This window comes from Perissodus microlepis, chromosome 22 (assembly GCF_051167445.1).
Source record: "Perissodus microlepis isolate ML-2025 ecotype Zambia chromosome 22, ASM5116744v1, whole genome shotgun sequence".
Classification (NCBI taxonomy): domain Eukaryota; kingdom Metazoa; phylum Chordata; class Actinopteri; order Cichliformes; family Cichlidae; genus Perissodus; species Perissodus microlepis.
The window spans coordinates 830,408-847,375 of record NC_140481.1 but is presented as its reverse complement, the minus strand read 5'-3'; the positions used below and the strand labels follow the sequence as shown (position 1 = coordinate 847,375).

General features: G+C 41.2%; 1 protein-coding gene and 1 long non-coding RNA gene across 4 annotated transcripts in view; one reads left to right on the top strand and one right to left on the bottom strand.

Annotated features, from left to right (window-relative positions):
* Positions 1 to 5,044, top strand: part of LOC146362357 (uncharacterized) — a 17,273-nt gene extending 12,229 nt beyond the window's left edge. For 2 of the 3 annotated variants that reach the window (XR_014799312.1, XR_014799311.1), the window contains exons 2-3: positions 3,581 to 3,817; positions 3,900 to 5,044. This is a non-coding gene — a long non-coding RNA (uncharacterized LOC146362357). The remainder of the gene's footprint in view (positions 1 to 3,580; positions 3,818 to 3,899) is intronic. The other variant, XR_014799313.1, reaches the window with a different exon arrangement.
* Positions 2,114 to 16,968, bottom strand: LOC146362356 (uncharacterized). The gene is made up of 2 exons (XM_084920241.1): positions 16,805 to 16,968; positions 2,114 to 3,823 (listed from the first exon to the last, which is right to left on the bottom strand). The coding sequence occupies exons 1-2, from the start codon at positions 16,866 to 16,868 to the stop codon at positions 2,196 to 2,198; spliced, it is 1,692 nt and encodes a 563-aa protein (XP_084776367.1). The 5' UTR covers positions 16,869 to 16,968; the 3' UTR covers positions 2,114 to 2,195.

Genomic DNA, 16,968 nt, shown 5'->3' with positions numbered 1-16,968 from the left:
TATCCATCCTAGAGTGTTACTCTCTGAACCTCCTGTTAATTTTGAGGAGCAGTTGATTTTCAAAGTTAGTAGAGTTCATCCTTGCTCACTTTGCAGTGAACAGTAGTCCGGCACAGCTAAAGAGACGCTCGAAGGCAGCTGAGGCAGGCAGGCCAGTGTTAAGTTTGAGAGAAAGTTTTTTGACGTCCCTAATAAGACATCAATGCATTACATAGCTACCGCTGGTAAATTATACCAATATACCTCGTGTTTGTTTTATTGGACAGTAACAGGCTAGTTAACGGGAGGTTGCAAGTGCTAATTAACAAGTAACAGAAGTCAGCTGTCTTTGACTAATCTAAGGTAAGTGAGCGCTCTGTTATTCTTTTGCCTGCAGTGTGAACATATGTGGGTTAAGTAAGAAAGTAGCCGCTTCTGTCTTTAATTTAACTATTTTTTAAATAAATTATTATTATTAACAAACAGGAAAAACGTAGGTAAACACATTTTCTTTTGGCAACTTACCAACCCAGTTAAAAAAAATGTAAGTTGCGTGGACAACAACGTGCCCGATTACAGCAAGTTGCTAGTACCAACCAACGTTATCTGTTCTTCACAGATGTCTTAACTTAATGTGATTAATTTGAACACAGCCTTTTTGCTACCATAACGGTACGAGTTGTATTTAACTTACCTCTACATGCTTGCGCAGGTTTGATGTGGAATTTTTAAAAGCTGCTAACTCGGTCTCTCTGGGCAAACACAGCTTACACTGCATAATAAAGCTGTTGCCTTTCTTGCACTTGAAGCCGAAATGGTCCCTTAAATACGGCCAGGGGTTCACATCCGTTTCTTCGAATTCAGGGTCAGCAGAATTCGACGGGGCTTCTTTTTTCACTGGATCCGTAACACCGATGTCAGACTCCATCTTTAACGTGACCTTAGCGCCAATTTGTTCTACTACCCATCATTCCCTGCAGTATTTCCGAAGCGCAATGTTTTTTTGTTTTTTTTTTAAATTTACTCAGTAACGGGTGTGATTGAAAACATAGCGAACTACAATACTTTTTAAAAAATATACTTAAGTAAAAGTAAAATTACAGACTTGAAAAATGACTTTAAAAAGTACAAATACACAAAAAAACTACTCAATTACAGTAACGCAAGTAAATGTAATTCGTTACTTTCCACCTCTGCAAGATACTAACCCCATGTTTGCCTACTGGTGGTGGTCAGAGGGCCCGGTGGCGCCAGTGTCCGGCAGCCTCGCCTCTGTCAGTGCGCCCCAGGGCAGCTGTGGCTACAATGTAGCTTGCCATTGCCAGTGTGTGAATGGGTGAATGACTGAATGTAGTGTAAAGTGCTTTGGGGTCCTTAGGGACTGAGTAAAGCGCTATACAGATGCAGGCCCTTTACCATTTACCATATAATTTTGATGCAATATTTGATAAAACAAAGGGATTTAAAAAGTGATGTGGATTGTTTTCATGTATGCTCAGCCACAAACATTTAAATCAACATACTCGCTTCTTTGGACAAATCTATTCTACAAGTTCATTATGAAAATACAGTGGAACCCTGACTTACAAAATTAATTCGTTCCCGAGGGTCTTTCGTAAGTCGAAAATTTTTGTAAGTCGAAGCACCCATCGCGCCTTTTGAGTGAACGATAGGCTAAAGGCTAATTGCTAACTGCAACAACAATACATCGTTCAAGTGGAACAGCGAAGCGCAAGTACGAAAGCCAAGGGAATGATTCGGAAGGCATTCAATTCAATTCAATTCAATTCAATTTTATTTATATAGCGCCAAATCACAACAAAAGTCGCCTCAAGGCGCTTCATATTGTGGGTATTGTAGGCATTCTGGGCTCAGCCAATCAGAGCTAGCGGATTTCGTTACGCAGGCATTTTGCCGTAACACGGGCAGAAATATTGCCGTTAAGTGCCTTCGTAACTTGAACTTTTCGTTACATGGGGTCTTCGTAAGTCGGGGTTCCACTTTATTGCACATCCCAGAGTCTTTTTGTTGCTGTCAGGATGCAGCACTTAAACCTTATGCAGGAAGATTTAAGCTCAATGCTCTATATTTTCAATATAAATGACAAAAATGTATGCAACACTCAGAAACATACTATGAATCACTACAGCTTTAATATTAAGTGACTTGTGAATATAAATTTGTGGATGTGATCAGAGCTAAAAAAGCGTCCAAGCTTAAACACAGGTGTGATTTTTAATAAGTAACTTCTTATTGAATCCTCTGCCGCAGATGCTGCACTTATAGAGTTTCTCCCCTGTGTGAATTGTCATGTGTTCAGTCAGATGCACGTTTTGTTTAAAACTCTTTCCACAAACTGAACAACCAAATGGTTTCTCTCCTGTGTGAATTCTCATGTGTGTCTTCAAATTGCCCTTGAGGCTGAATATTTTACCGCACTCAGTGCAGCTGAAGGACTCCTTCGGAGGAACTGTCTTCTCACTTTGGTTCTGGCGGAGCTGTGATGGCTCGCCAACACACCTGTGCGTTTTGAGCTGCGTATACCAGGTGAACCTTTTGTCACAAGCGCTGCAGCTGAACCGTTTCTCCTCTGTGTGGACAGACATGTGCAGCGTCATGCGTCTTTTGTGCGCAAATCTTTTATCACAAAAAGGGCAGGTGAAGGGTTTCTCTCCCGTGTGAATTCTTACGTGAAGCTGCAGTGTTCCTTTCTGGCTAAAACTCTTCCCGCAAAACGAACATTCAAACGGTTTCTCTCCTGTGTGGATTCTCATGTGTGCCAAGATGTTCCCGCTACAGCTGAAACGTTTCTCACAGACTGAGCAGCTGAATGGTTTCTCTCCAGTGTGCGTTCTCATGTGGCTGATCAGGTGGTCTCTACGGCAGAATGTCCGTCCACACTCAGAGCAGCTAAACGCCTCCTTATCAGTATTTCTTATCTCACTCAGAGAGACAGCGTCACTCCTCAGAGAGTTTAAATGGGGCAGAGATTCTCCGGGTTCCTTCAAAGTTTCGTGGTTGGCTTCAGTCTCAGGTTCTGGGGCTTTAACATCACTTCCTGGTTGTAAGGATGTGTCTGGATGTAAGCTCCCGCCAGGTCTTGACCTCACATGAATGCCACTGCTGACCATGTTGCTAACCTTGCTGCGGCCTTTTTTCAGTCCTGTGTGGATTTTCATGTGCCTGCTCACGTCACCACTGTACCTGAAAGTTTTCTTACAGATGGAGCAGCTGAAAGGTTTCTCTCCTGTGTGAAGTCTCATGTGGCTGATGGAGTTTCCTTTCTGAGAAAACGTTTTGCCACAAAAAGAGCAACTAAAGGGTTTCTCTCCAGTGTGAATTCTCATGTGTGCTTTGAGGTGTGGCTTTCTGCCGAACCTCTGACCACATTCGGAACAGCTGAACGATCGCTCAATGTTACAGTTAATGTCAATAATAGTGAAGTTGTGGTTTTTCAGGCATTTTTGACCTGACTGAGGTTCCTTGTTCTGCTCCCAGTCACCGTCACTCACCTCGGTCTCAGAAGAGTCTGAAGCTTTGTCAGTTCCTGGCTCTGAATGGCTTTCTGGGTCTGAGTTCCTGGCTTCTTTTGTCATTCCAGTCTGATGGCGATGAAGCTGCGAGGACTCTGGTTTCTCTTCAGCATCTTCTTCATTTTTCACGGGACTGAATGTTAATATGGTGACACGGGCCTCCTGCGGACGTCGAAGCTGATCTGCGTCCTGGCTGCTCCAGGCTTCCTCCTGCTCCTCTTTGATGTGTGTGTGCTCTGAGTCCAGGAGGGGGCTCCACTGTTGCTGCTCTTCTTCACCAACAATCACTTTGCGGACATCTGACGGTAAAACTGAAACACAGATAGGACAGATGCTAACAGCTTGTTAACTGAGTTCTAACATGATGCTTTAAGTTAATCTTTACAGGCCTATAGCAGCGAGGATCTGTGCAACAACCTGCTAAACTGTTCCTGTATAACAGAAAGAAGAGGCGTCCTGGAAATGTCAGGTATATGATATTAAACTATTAAACTATACTTTGGTGTGGTTACAAACTCCGATAATTCATTTTTTTCTATATAGTGCCAAATTACAACAACAGTTGCCTCAAGGTGCTTAATACTGTAAGGTACAATACAATAATACTCAGTAGACAACTGTTGCAGATAAATAAGGAGTCAAACTGTTTCTTGGATACTACAGGCTTTTCTCAAGAACAGATTTTAAATCTGCTGATTATTGATGTTTTTGTTCTATTAAGAACAGTTGTCATATACACATATTTGTTTTTAAAAGGAAGATATCTGCAAAAAAGACAGCGCTATTTTATAGGTTATTAGTCAGAAGTTATGTGAAAGTAGGCAAAATGCTTAGAGGGATCTGAAGGCATCCACGCAGGAAGTGACCAGCAGGACGAAGCAACCAGAGAAATGAAATGAAAGCCAGCGGTGTCTGGCAACAAAATAATGGTTAGTGACTGAAAGTGAGGCGGTCTCAGGCTGAGATCATGTCAGTTCTGGTGTGAGTGATTAAAGAAGCTACCAATAATACTGACTGACAGTCCAAATCTTACTCTTTCCCTTAGAATGTTCCAGCCCAGTTGCTCTCTGAGGTTTGAGGACTCTGAGAACATCTGGAGCCTGAGCAGGAGGGGCACAGGAGGTGCTAACAGGAGATCTGTTAACATTTGTGTTTCTTACCATCGATGTCTTTATAAAGTAAAACACACAGAGAAGAGACTACTATGTTTACTGTGATAATCACAGGGTTACAGTTGCTTTTGGGCTCAGTTGGCTCAGAGACTCTGGATGTATTTGCTTGACTTTCAAGTTTTCTGGGAGTTAACATCTAACTTAACATCTCATTTTCTGATCAATCATAAAAGACTGTTTAACACACATCTTTAAATCAGCAACTTCAACCTCTAACCATGAAGAAACTTTCCTGAACTTTCAACTGCTCTGGATTTTCCAACATGTAACACTTGCATGATGTTTTAGTCAGTGTGAGTGTGGCGCTTTGGTCATAATGAACCTGCACAACTCTGGTTGTTTTTTATGGGATCAGAATGATGCCACCTTGAAATGAATATGAAAAAAATATTGAAACTGAAATAAATGTACTGAAAAATTGATAGTGAAAAACAATTAATTGAAACCGTCATTTTTTTTCAGTTTCACTCTGCTGGCACTGTTTTGGCGTCCGGGGGCGCGCTGGGGGGCGGGGATTCCGACCCGCATGTATTTGCATATATTATAATGCTGACCAATGACTGGAGAAAACACTGACGACGCGGCTGCGGTCACGGACAAACTTGCACGTGTCTGTTCGGGAATGGCAGATGCTGAGAGGTCCAGCGTTTACATTACCGACTATTTCAAAGTGACAGCCTGAGGTGTTCTTCAGTAAATTGGACTACCGGACAGGAGGACCTGAGGCCCCACCGCATTATTTTTGGTAAGTTAAATGTGTTTGTAAGCTAATCCGTAATTTAGGTCCTTAGCTAGCTACCTAGCTAGCTAAGCTACCTAGCTAGCTGAGATGAGCACTCGGCTGTCGGGGAAACTTGTTTTGTAAAGTTCGTTTAGCTAACCCATGGCAGGTGAATGAATTTACCCTGACTAAAGAAATCAAGAGAAACGCACCGGGCTGCTCAGTGACTAACCACGGTTACTGTACTTTTATATGAGTATTATACTGTAAGAGCAACAGGCTGGACTCTGCTCCTGTGCAGAGCTGATTATTAAATATGTGCAAACAGCAGCATGTTTTCTGTCGCTTTCCACATGTGGAAGGACATTAACGCCAACTTTTAAAAACCTGGCACTTCAGTAACCCCTCGTTAGTCAATAGCTACGGATTAAATAGCAACGCCTGATACTTATGTACTGAAACCAACTACTTCCGCTTGGCAGCTTAAGTTAAAATTTTTCATTTTTCCTCTGATTATTTTTTTTTAGCATTGACTCTCTATATTTTTAAACTGAGTTTGTTGCAAATATTCAGGTTAAAAAACTATCCGAATTATTTTTAATGAGTTATGTTCACAAAGTCACATGTGCAGTACTCTGTACAGCTTGCATCCGTTAGGACAAATAATTAGAAGCATTAATATTTCTTGTTCAATACTGAGCTGATAACACCTCCGTATGTTGTGACCAGGATGCAGCAGCAGACTGAACCTCGACTGAAACCTGCTCCATCATCTCATCTTTGCAGATGTCCATTTATAAAGCATCAACAACTCAAAGGTAAACATGATATTGGAAAATATGTTAGTGAATAAGGCCTTTAAAAAAAAAATAAATAAACAGCTCATATGTCAGCTGTCAGCAGAACTGTAGGACTGAACAACTTCAGATCCAGAGTGTGTGAGGACAGAAGGATCAGCTTTATTTCAGATTTGAGATAAACTTTATATTTCAGTTTATGATGATTCTGTTCTCTTTGTGATTACAGGAGCCGTCCTCAGATTCAGACCTCAGCACCACCCAGTGACAGCAGACAGATCAGCCTATATCTTCAATCTTTGTAGTAACTCCAAAATTAACTGAAGAAAACAGTACAAAGGTTAAAGTACCACATGTGCTGTCAGTGAAAGCTGCAGCGGTTTTATTGATAAATTTAAAGACAAAAAGTCAAAAGGATTAATCACCCCTGTAACTGTGTCACTATACATCAGCATTAACAGGACCTCAGTTTGGTGTTTCAGGAAACTGCTGATCTCAGACCTGCACAACTATGGCGTTATTTTTGTGCCACTCTTCTGAGCGCACGTAAAAAAAATTTGAGCGCACGTAAAAAGAATTTGCAGGTGCAAGTGTTGCATTTTGAGGAGAAATTTATTTTGAGCAAAGAAAAGCTTAATTTGAATGAACAAAATTCACTGCTGCGTGCAAAAACTGTATTTCAGTGTTTGCTATTATCCTCACACACACAACAGCAGCCCCTCTCGCTCAGTTTTTGCATTTGCGCTCGCTCGCAATGTGTTGCTCGCACTCTCAACATTTCTGCCGTGCGCGCTCAACTCTTTCTCTACACCGTTATATTTGTGCCACAAAACCAGCCAATCACAGACTTGGATGCAAAAAAATCTGATTGGCTGTTCTGGTCTCCAATCAGCTCGAAATGATGAAATGCAATATCCCAGAATGCATTTCATCCAAAACTCAAACGAGGCAGTGGCGGAGGAACACAGAGGGGCGGAGTTTGAAATATTACTTTTTCTGGGTCACAAAATAAACTTTTAAGATATTTTCATGCGAGAATGTTTCTGTGTAAACTTCAAATATCTGCTCGATTATCAAGACATCACATATTTGCACAAGTGCTCTAACGTTTTCGGAGATGCCTGTTACCCACCAGCTGACCGCATAGCTGGACTGACCGTTGGGCATCCCGGACATTTGCCCGGTGGGCCGATGGTGATTTTTCATTTTTATGTTTGTTTGTTTGTCTTTGTAACGGTATAAACAATGAAAGGTGGTGGATTAGCCAATTGGTCATGATCATCTCTGGGCTGGACCAATTACAATACATCCGTATTGAAGGGAAAAGGAACGCGATTCGTCCCGGACTTCAGCTAGAATGAAAAAGACACAAAGCTGGAGTTATTCTGTCTTTGCTGCACAGCTGCCTCTTCTCCTCTCATTCTCCCCCTCTCTCTCCTGTTGCTACTTCAATCATGAAACTGATCAATGATCAGCTGATCATCTCTCTTGTTTGTTTATCTCCCACTTTGCGCCAGAAAGAGGAAACCAGCGGATGTCGCGCTAAACAACAGCAGCACGTCCAAGCTTGATCAGCTGTTAGAAATTATTTAATGTTAATTTCTAGTATCAGTTGATGTTTGCTGGAGCCACAGCTGTAAAAACTGCTGGTCATGATGTCGGTTTGGAAACATGAAGGTGATACAAACCATACATATATACCAACAACAGTGTACATCACTGTCACAACAGCGTTTGTTTTAGTTCAAAGGATTTATGGTTTTTCCTGTAATACCTGGTGGTGAAGTCAGTGATTTTTTGTCAGTTCAGCCTTTTATATTATGTTTAACCCAAGTGACCACCCGGTCAGCTGGTGGGTAACAGGCATCTCCGAAAACGTCAGAGCACTTATGCAAATATGTGATGTCTTGATGAATCGAGCAGATATTTGAAATTTACACAGAAACATTCTCGCATGAAAATATCTTAAAAGTTTATTTTGTGACCCAGAAAGAGTAATATTTCAAACTCGCAGCAATGAAGTTTGTTCACTCAAATTTAGCTTTTCTTCGCTCAAAATAAATTTCTCCTCAAAATACAACACTTACACCTGCAAACCTTTTTTACGTGCGCTCAGAAGAGTGGCACAAAAATAACGCCATACACAACTTCTGTTTTAAACACTGAATGTACTCAGCTACATGAAGAGCACATGATGTTTTCTCTGACACAATAAAGGTTGTTACTTGTATTTGAACTAAAAACTTGTGATCTGGAATTTCACTGTTTTTTGACAATAGTGTGTTATTTATCATAAAGTAATTCAGAGTCATTCATACCAGAGTAACCAGAGAGCACAACATATATTTAACTTTCTACAGGACTTAAAGCTATGACATTATGTAAAAGTCCAGACCCTCTGAGGATTATCTGAGTACTTCTAACATTACACAAAGCAAAGGTCTCCACTGCAGTGTTCATGAAATGCTGGGTTTATCCTTCTTGTGATGGAGCTGCTGGTGAAGATCACGAGCCCTGCTGGATCCCGGCGATGAGTTTCAGTCTTCCTGGTGTTTCTGAAATGATGCCTCTCACTGTGGGCCAACAGAACATCTGGCACAGGACAGCTGTGATGAAATAAAGGGAAGAAGTTTTGAGAAAAATCTTGGAAATGCCCTATATGTGAGAAGCAGATTTTGTATTTACTTTTCTTTTGCCAATCAAGATAACTACAAGTATAATTTTCACCATACAATTACTGACCTTGTCATCTCCTGCACTGTCTGTTTTGGGCTCTGGGCTTGTCCTTCCCAGAGCTCATGAGACTGCTTTGCTGCACTGTGGTATGAGGTGCTAACCTGTTGAGTGTTGGGAAGGTTAATTTTAGAATGTATTTCACTACACATTACAGAAGTAACGTATTCTGAATACTTTACAACTACATGAATGTCCTATTGCTGTGTGATTTATTACTATTACTGAAGGTTACTCTCCACACCAACACAACTAGATGTTTAAATCTTAATATAAATGAGTAACAGTAGGTGGACATTAGGTAAGGCTGCACTTTTTGCAGCGATCTCGTATAGAAAACTAATCCTAGCGTATATAAAACAGGTCAGCGGCTCTGAACCGTAGTAAAGGGACCTCTGGCTAATACGTCGGGTTCGTGTCGGGCTCGTAGCTGAAAACTAGCTTTACTGTGTTGTCTGGGTCAACTTTGCTAGCGAGAGACAGAGAGAGGCGTTGAAAGGCTGCTCCAACGGAGCTTATTGTTTCAGAGGAAAACAGGAACACAGTGTACAGTCGAGTCTTAACAGCTTACTTACAACTGGGCTCGTCAGGCTCTCTTCTTGGCTGCAGTGGTTATTATTATATTTACATGCTTCCAGCTCCCGTTTCTGCTCGATGACAACTCGTACTTTTCCTTTTTCTCCCTCCTCGCTCACAGACACATCACGGGTATGGCAGTCCATTCTCCCTGCAGCACGGACTACACTGCCCATCAGGCTACATGCTTTAGGGCGATGCCTGTAACACTCTGCTATTGCCTTCATATTAAATCATTTTTGTGAATAATTTTTAAAAATATTTCTCCACTTACGTAGGGGTGACATGGGCCGCGAGATAGGGAGAGCATTAGAGCTTCTTAATGCGTGTTTTGTTTGGGTTTCCACCGGCGTGGAATTACCAGAAATAGAGAGGACATAGCCAAACATATGAAACAGGAAATTACCACCATATAATCCATTTATTTCAGCAAAGTAACTGTATTCTGAATACCACGGTTAAATGGTAACTGTAACGGATACATTTACTCATATTTTGTATTTTAAATACGTAACGCCGGTGCATGTATTACTCCCCAACACTGCCTGTTGATGAGATCTTGTGCCGTTCCTAAACACCGGCCAATTTAGCAAATATTAGCTTCAGGCTAGCTTGCTACGACGAATAGGCTAATACCAGCATTTTACCACAACTTCACCAGATGTAGCTAAAAAAGCTAAACTAATGTCCAGTCCAGTGGGACAGCAAGGAAAGATGACAAAAATGATTACTTACCTGCGGTTTAGAGGGTCAAGCTGAAATTGAAGCAGCCATTGAAAGACGGGAAGAGAGAAAGATGGCAGCTTGGTCAGACTCAGCACTAGTGCCCTCTATAATGTATGCAAATACACGCGGGTCAGAATCCCCGCCCCTCAAGCGCGCCCCCGGACGTCACAACAGTGCCAGCAGATTGAAGCTGAAAAAAAATTAGTTTCAATTAATTGTTTTTCACTATCAGTTTTATTTTCACTTTCAATACAAGATTTTTCAGTACATTTATTTCAGTTTTTTTTTTTCAGTTTCAATATTTTTTTCAGTTTCATTTCAAGGTGGCGTCGTTCTGATCCCACAGTTTTTGTGTTATTCCCAATAAAAGCATCAGTGGGAATAAAGAAGGAAAAAACATACTGAGGATGAAGTCACTGCTGCAAATTACATTTTCTGTTGAAAGTAGAAAAAATTTGGGAACAGACGAAGGCGAAGCTGTTGTATTTTCTCACTGAAAGCAGAGGCGGTTTTTATTGAGATGTTTTAGTGAGTTTCCAGTGCAGCGTGGTCTCTCTCGGTCTGCTGGAGTGTTGGAGCTCACCCACCAGTCTGTCTTTCTCTAACCTATAAGCTAGTAATCATTCAAATAAGATATTTATATATTATGATATATAAATTACATATCGATATAATGTTCTAGATAGTCTAGTCTTCTGGCTAGTATTCACAATCCACACGAAAAATAATAATAAGAGAGAAGGGATTATTTTGTTTTACACATGCACGTATAATTAATTGAAGTTGTAGTATAAAAAAATATGAATTCATTAATTCAGAAGTCCAAACGATTCTGAATGTTTGCTCCTGGCAATGCCTAGAACACTGAATATTTCATCTGTCACATGTGAGGTTGCCTTAAACACAGCCCGGCAGTCTTTTTTCTCTTGAACAATAAAATATTAAAAACTGTCGTGAGTTCACCTGGTGATATTCTCACGCACGAGGCAACTGCGAAAACGGCAAATAAACAAATGTTGTTCACAGCACACAAAGAGTCAACCATCTGGAGAATCTTGCAATCGTTATCGTTCCCCTCGTACAGCCTCACAGCTAAAGTGTGCAGGTTACTTTGTGTGCACTCAAATGGAGTCGAGTCAACTAGCGCTACCTGTGTCACAGCCTCCTATGGAACGCCAGGACTGACATAATGAATTAATTAAATACACCATTAAATAATGAATTAAATGTGGCAATAATTAATTAAAATTGGAAATAATTAATTAAATAAATATTTACAACACATTTAATTAATTATTGCCACACTTAATTAATTAATGACATATTTAAATCATTATTGACAATTTTAATTATTTAATGATGCATTTAATTCATTTTGGCACTTTTGTCCCCTTCATGTCTCACCTTGAAATCATTTCATCTGTCAGCCTCACCCATCAAACTAAGGGGGCGGGGTTAATGCTGCCACTGCAGCCTCTCAAACATTTGATTGGTTGCCGTGCAAAGCAAGTCAAGACAGGTCGATCCTAGATAATCGATTGCTTGTGTGGACTTGGGGCAACCAGGTATCCCAGAATGCATTTCAAATCACAGGCAGCAATGGTTTTAAAATACCCCGTTTTTCTGTCACCAGCTACACGTTTAATAGTGTTTTAGCCGCGAATGTCGCGCCGTAATCTTCACACGTCTGGTCAGGTTGTCAACATAGAACATGTTTGCAAAAGTGCTCAGATGTTTTACAAACCGGTTACAACCGTTAACCGGTTTGTTTAGATATTCCACTCTCCATGTTCACATGTTGCATTCGCAGATTCTCGTTTTCACTGAACGATCGTCTCTTTCCGCCTGCTCTTGTGTCTCTTTGCTTCTGTAACATAAAGAACGAGCTGACGTGTTTCTCACGACACCAGCGATCAGCTCAACAGACCCTCAGTTTACCTGCATGCATCCTCCTCCTCCTCACCTGTCAGCTGTTTAACATCTGCTGCTAATTCAAGAAACACGCCCATGTGACCTGGTGATAGACACAGTTTAATCGGGGCTCGATATAACGCAATGTCAGCAAATTTTTCTGCACAAGATAAGTAAATATAGTTTGTTTCCTGAGCGCAGAGCTGCTGGAGCTTGTTTCCCAACAGAGCACTTTATAGGCGAACCCACTTTATCAGCGGCTGATGTCCAATCACAGCTTTGAAACCTCACCTTAGTTTTAGCTCTCAGTGGTTAAACGCTGGACTTAATTCACTCAGGTTCTGTCTGTCGGGTCACGTTTACTTCGCTGTTTTATTTACAACTGAGCAAATCGGTTTGGCTGAGGTTAAAGTTACGTTTCATAACTGCACAGTTTTACAGACGTTTAATGGTTCACTGTGTTAGACTGAACCGTTCGCTTTTCTTTATCTGGTGTGTTTTGGATTTAACAGTGAATTTTGAGATTAAACTGACTTTTAAAATGTTTTTATTCAAAGAGGAAAGAGAAGGCGCATTTCCACCGAGAGGAGCAGAGTTTGCAACAGCGTGTTCATCATGCAGACTGCAACCTGGACAGAAATATTATATCATCTGTTTAATAGTTATTCAACTGTATTCTAAGCACAGTTTAGAGTTTACTTAACTAAAAATAAATGTGGTTAACATGTGATTTGTGTGATTTTTTTTTTAATTTTTTGGGGTGTTTCGGTCATGTTATGTTTACCTGTCAAAGGCTTGTTAGAAACTATGAAACACATCGTGGCGATCGTGGCTCAAGAGTTGGGAGTTCGGCTTGTAATCGGAAGGTTGTTGGTTCGAGCCCCGGCTCCGACAGTCTTGGTCGTTGTGTCCTTGGGCTTCACCCATTGCCTACTGGTGAGAGGGCCCGGTGGTGCCAGTGTCTGGCAGCCTCGCCTCTGTCAGTGCACCCCAGGGTGGCTGTGGCTACAACGTAGCTGCCATCACCAGTGTGTGAATGTGTGTGTGAATGGGTGAATGACTGGATGTAGTGTAAAGCGCTTTGGGGTCCTTAGCTATACAAATACAGGCCATTTACCATTTACATCGTGCAGACTTCTGGATGTTAGAAGAAAACTAAAACTGCTCATGAATGAGACTAAAGACAGGAAGGTGTCCTTTAAAACGAAACATGCTAATAGGACCTCCCTTTTTATATCATAGTTTATGATATAGCACGTGTATTTCAGTAATAGCCTGCTTATTTCAGTGTAGTGGTGAACAGTCACACAGCTCCGTGGGCGTTATATGTGATACTCCTTAGCTATAATTTATCCAAGTTAACTTCAGTTAACCATTCAGACGGTTCTTTTGCAATGAAAAACATAAACACTCATGTCACCGGTAGGTTTCCAGCTGTTTACATTACAGCTGCTTATGCAGTCACCATGGTAACCACGGACTCTGAGCGGCTGGATCGACGCAGGTCAGACAACAATTTTACATATATGATCTTAAAACAGGACATAGCCGCTGTACGTGCTGGCCTCATATCAAATGTGAACGCAGACTGAGTCTATGTTTGACGTTTGCTTTATATCTAATCTTCCTCTCAAACATTTAAACAGCAGCGAGTCTGCAGCTGAAACACAAACTCAAACTGTCCGAACAGGTTTGCTCGTTTCTTGCGTGGATTCATTTGGTGATTTATTAAATGTATAACTGTTATTCTAATCTGCTGCTGAGTCTCTTACGCTGATGAAAACGCAGATAACACAGATCACGAACACCTGTTCAACCAATCACTTTCATTCCACTTTGATCTGCGACAAACTGACGGTTCATCTCTGTTACAGTGTTGCGTTAGACTGCTATATTTTTGTGTTCTTTATGCTGTAGATGTTCACGTCTCTGGAATAGTTGGCAGTATTAAGGATGATTTTCTGTAAAATCATATTGATATGAGCCGTGACATATTCGTAGATGACAGTTAGATTAGTCAGCTGGGAAACTCTGTGTTAACTCATAGAGCTGAAGATATCGTGGATATGCTGACCTCGCTCTGTGGTGTACAGGGCCGTTTACCCTCATGATTAATATTCACAATGAAAATATTAGCCGAACATCATGAAGTCTGTATGTGTGTCATAGTGTCGAACAACCTTTGTACAGTTAAAGCCAGCAGTTACTACATGACGGAAACACCAACGTTATCTCTTTTATGCGTTTATACGCAGGTCACGCTGATTACTGAACAAAAACCCAAAGATCAGCTGTTAATCGAATTTATTTGCTCTCTCTCCTCCTTAAACATGTTTTTAATGTTAGTTATAATTCAGAATTGGCGACTGAAACACGTAGGACACATAAGAACATCAGGAAATAAAACCCCGATAAATATAACCTCAGTAAAAGAAGTCAGCGGGGGTTATTACAGCTGTGTACCGGGGCCTGCGCTTTGTCGGTGGTAATAACAGCTCGATTGCGTGCGAGGCGAGCGGGTCTATCCCACGCTTTGCCGTGAGACTGGGCAGACATCTCCGAAATCATCGAAGCACTTTTGCAAAGAGGCTGTATCTTGACAAACCGACCAGACACATGAAGATTAAACCGCTACATTCTCGGCTAAAAAAATATTAAAACGGTATTTGGTGACACACAAACAGGGTTTTTCAAAGTTCAGTTCTGTTAGTTTCCACATGCCGGTTGTTGGTGTGCAGTAACACCTTCTAAAAACAATGGCCCCCAGGCCAAAGCAATGGTTTTCACTCGATCAGCGTTAACCCCGCCCCCTGGGTTTGATGGGTGAGGTTGACAGACAAAATAAATTCATGGTGAGACCCGAAGGAGTCAACTGTGCCAAACTGAATTAATTAAACTGAATTAATTAATTAAATGTGTCCAAAATATTTATTTCATTCATTATTTCCCATTTTAATTAATTATTTAATGGTGTATTTAATTAATTCATTATGGCATTCCTGGCGTTCCATAGCCTACAGCCACATTAACTTGTGACAAGCATCTGAACCACGTTTTATTCCTGTTTCATGGACAATACATTTGTAACTTTCAGTGTTTTCTGTTCTTGTGTCTTGCACATAAACCTTAAACCAAATGAAATGGTATTGTGTACTTACTGTCAGCCTACCTACATCAGTAAGAAATGCCTAATTAGGTGATTTCTAGAACTTTGTGTATATAGTTTGGCATTTGTTTATGATGATTTGAATTTGTTTTCCAAAACAAAGAAATATGTCTTAAACAAATATTACACATTAATATTTGACTAGTGTTGTAACATCACATCGTGTTAGCATGTTCTGCCTGTGTCTTTTCTCTGGAAACAAACACTTGTCTGGATATTAATTGAAAGTGCCAGTTAGCTAGTTAGTTTTAATATTACTCTTATTATTCTTTCTGGGTCACAAAATAAACGTTTAACATATTTTCAGGCGAGAATGTAGCTGTGTAAACCTCAAATATCTGCTCAGTTTATCAAGACACCACATTTTCAAAAGCGCTCCGACATTTTCGGAGACGTCTGTTACCCACTAGCTCGATAGCTAGCCGGGGGCAAGCCTCACTAGAGCCGTGAGAACACCGGACTCCCGGCAAATCATTTTCAAACCCACCGCCGTCTTTCGCTACTCAGGTTAAACATGATATATAAGTCACTTAGATAACTTAAAAATGTTATTGTTTGGCTTTATTCAATATTTTATTTGTTCCTTGTTAAAGGAGTTTATTAAACTTCACCGAAACAATCTGCAAACTTCATTAAAATGTAATAAACTATCATCTTGTCTTTATTTTTAGTTAGCACAAACCTGAAACACTTAAAGCTGTCAGCTAATGATAGTTATATAAGAGCAGATGCTGCTGGTACAGTAAGCTGTAGTTTTACGTCCAATGGATGATGATCTGATTAGTCGACTATCAAAATAATGGTTTGTGGCAGCCCTAGTGCACAGTAATCTGCAGTAACTTGTTGTTCAGTTGCTTCATTCTACAACCTGACTTTGTATGAGTGACTGTAGCAAGATACAATTTCTCTACTCGAAGTGGTGATAGAGGCAGGTGCAGATGTGTGTTCATCTGGCTGCAGGCTATGGCACTTGGCCACAGGTCCGTGGACTGCACTCCATCTGAGACTGCTCCAGCTACTGTATGATCCAGCTACAAAATAAGGACCGTATGCAATTTTTGGAAATGAAATCACGAATACTGTTAACTTAGAAGGTTCAAGTTTTAAAGCCAACTCGGGTAAAAACTCAGAAACACACTTGACACACCACCTGGCACACCTGAGTCACTCGCTTTCTTAAGCCACGCTACGGAGCAGTGTTTCGAAACATCTGAAGCTGCACACAGCGTCTGTGTGCAGCTTCCATCCCCAGCTCTGAGGGGTTAGCCTGCTCCATGGACTTTCACTTTTCCCTGCAGCGCCTCTTTGCTCCCTCACGGAGATCGTCAGTGTCTCACTGACTCACTAAACAGCCTCTCATCCAGTAACAAAAGCCTCTGAAGGCGGACAGTCGGACAAAGACGTGTTTTCTTGTCGGACTTTTTGACCGCCGTTGTCTTAGCTGGGCAATAGCTTAGCACCGCGGTTCCGGTAGATAAAACCGAGCAAACCTTCGCCCTGCAGCTTCGGTTCAGGGTCCAGAACCACATCCGGGACTTCACGGTAGCGGTCCATGTCTGCTCCGCTCACAGAACCGCAGAACACCCAGCGGCTGTTTATTTGTTGTTTGAGAGACGTGGTTTGCGCTGCTGCAGCATCGATAAAACGGGCTAAT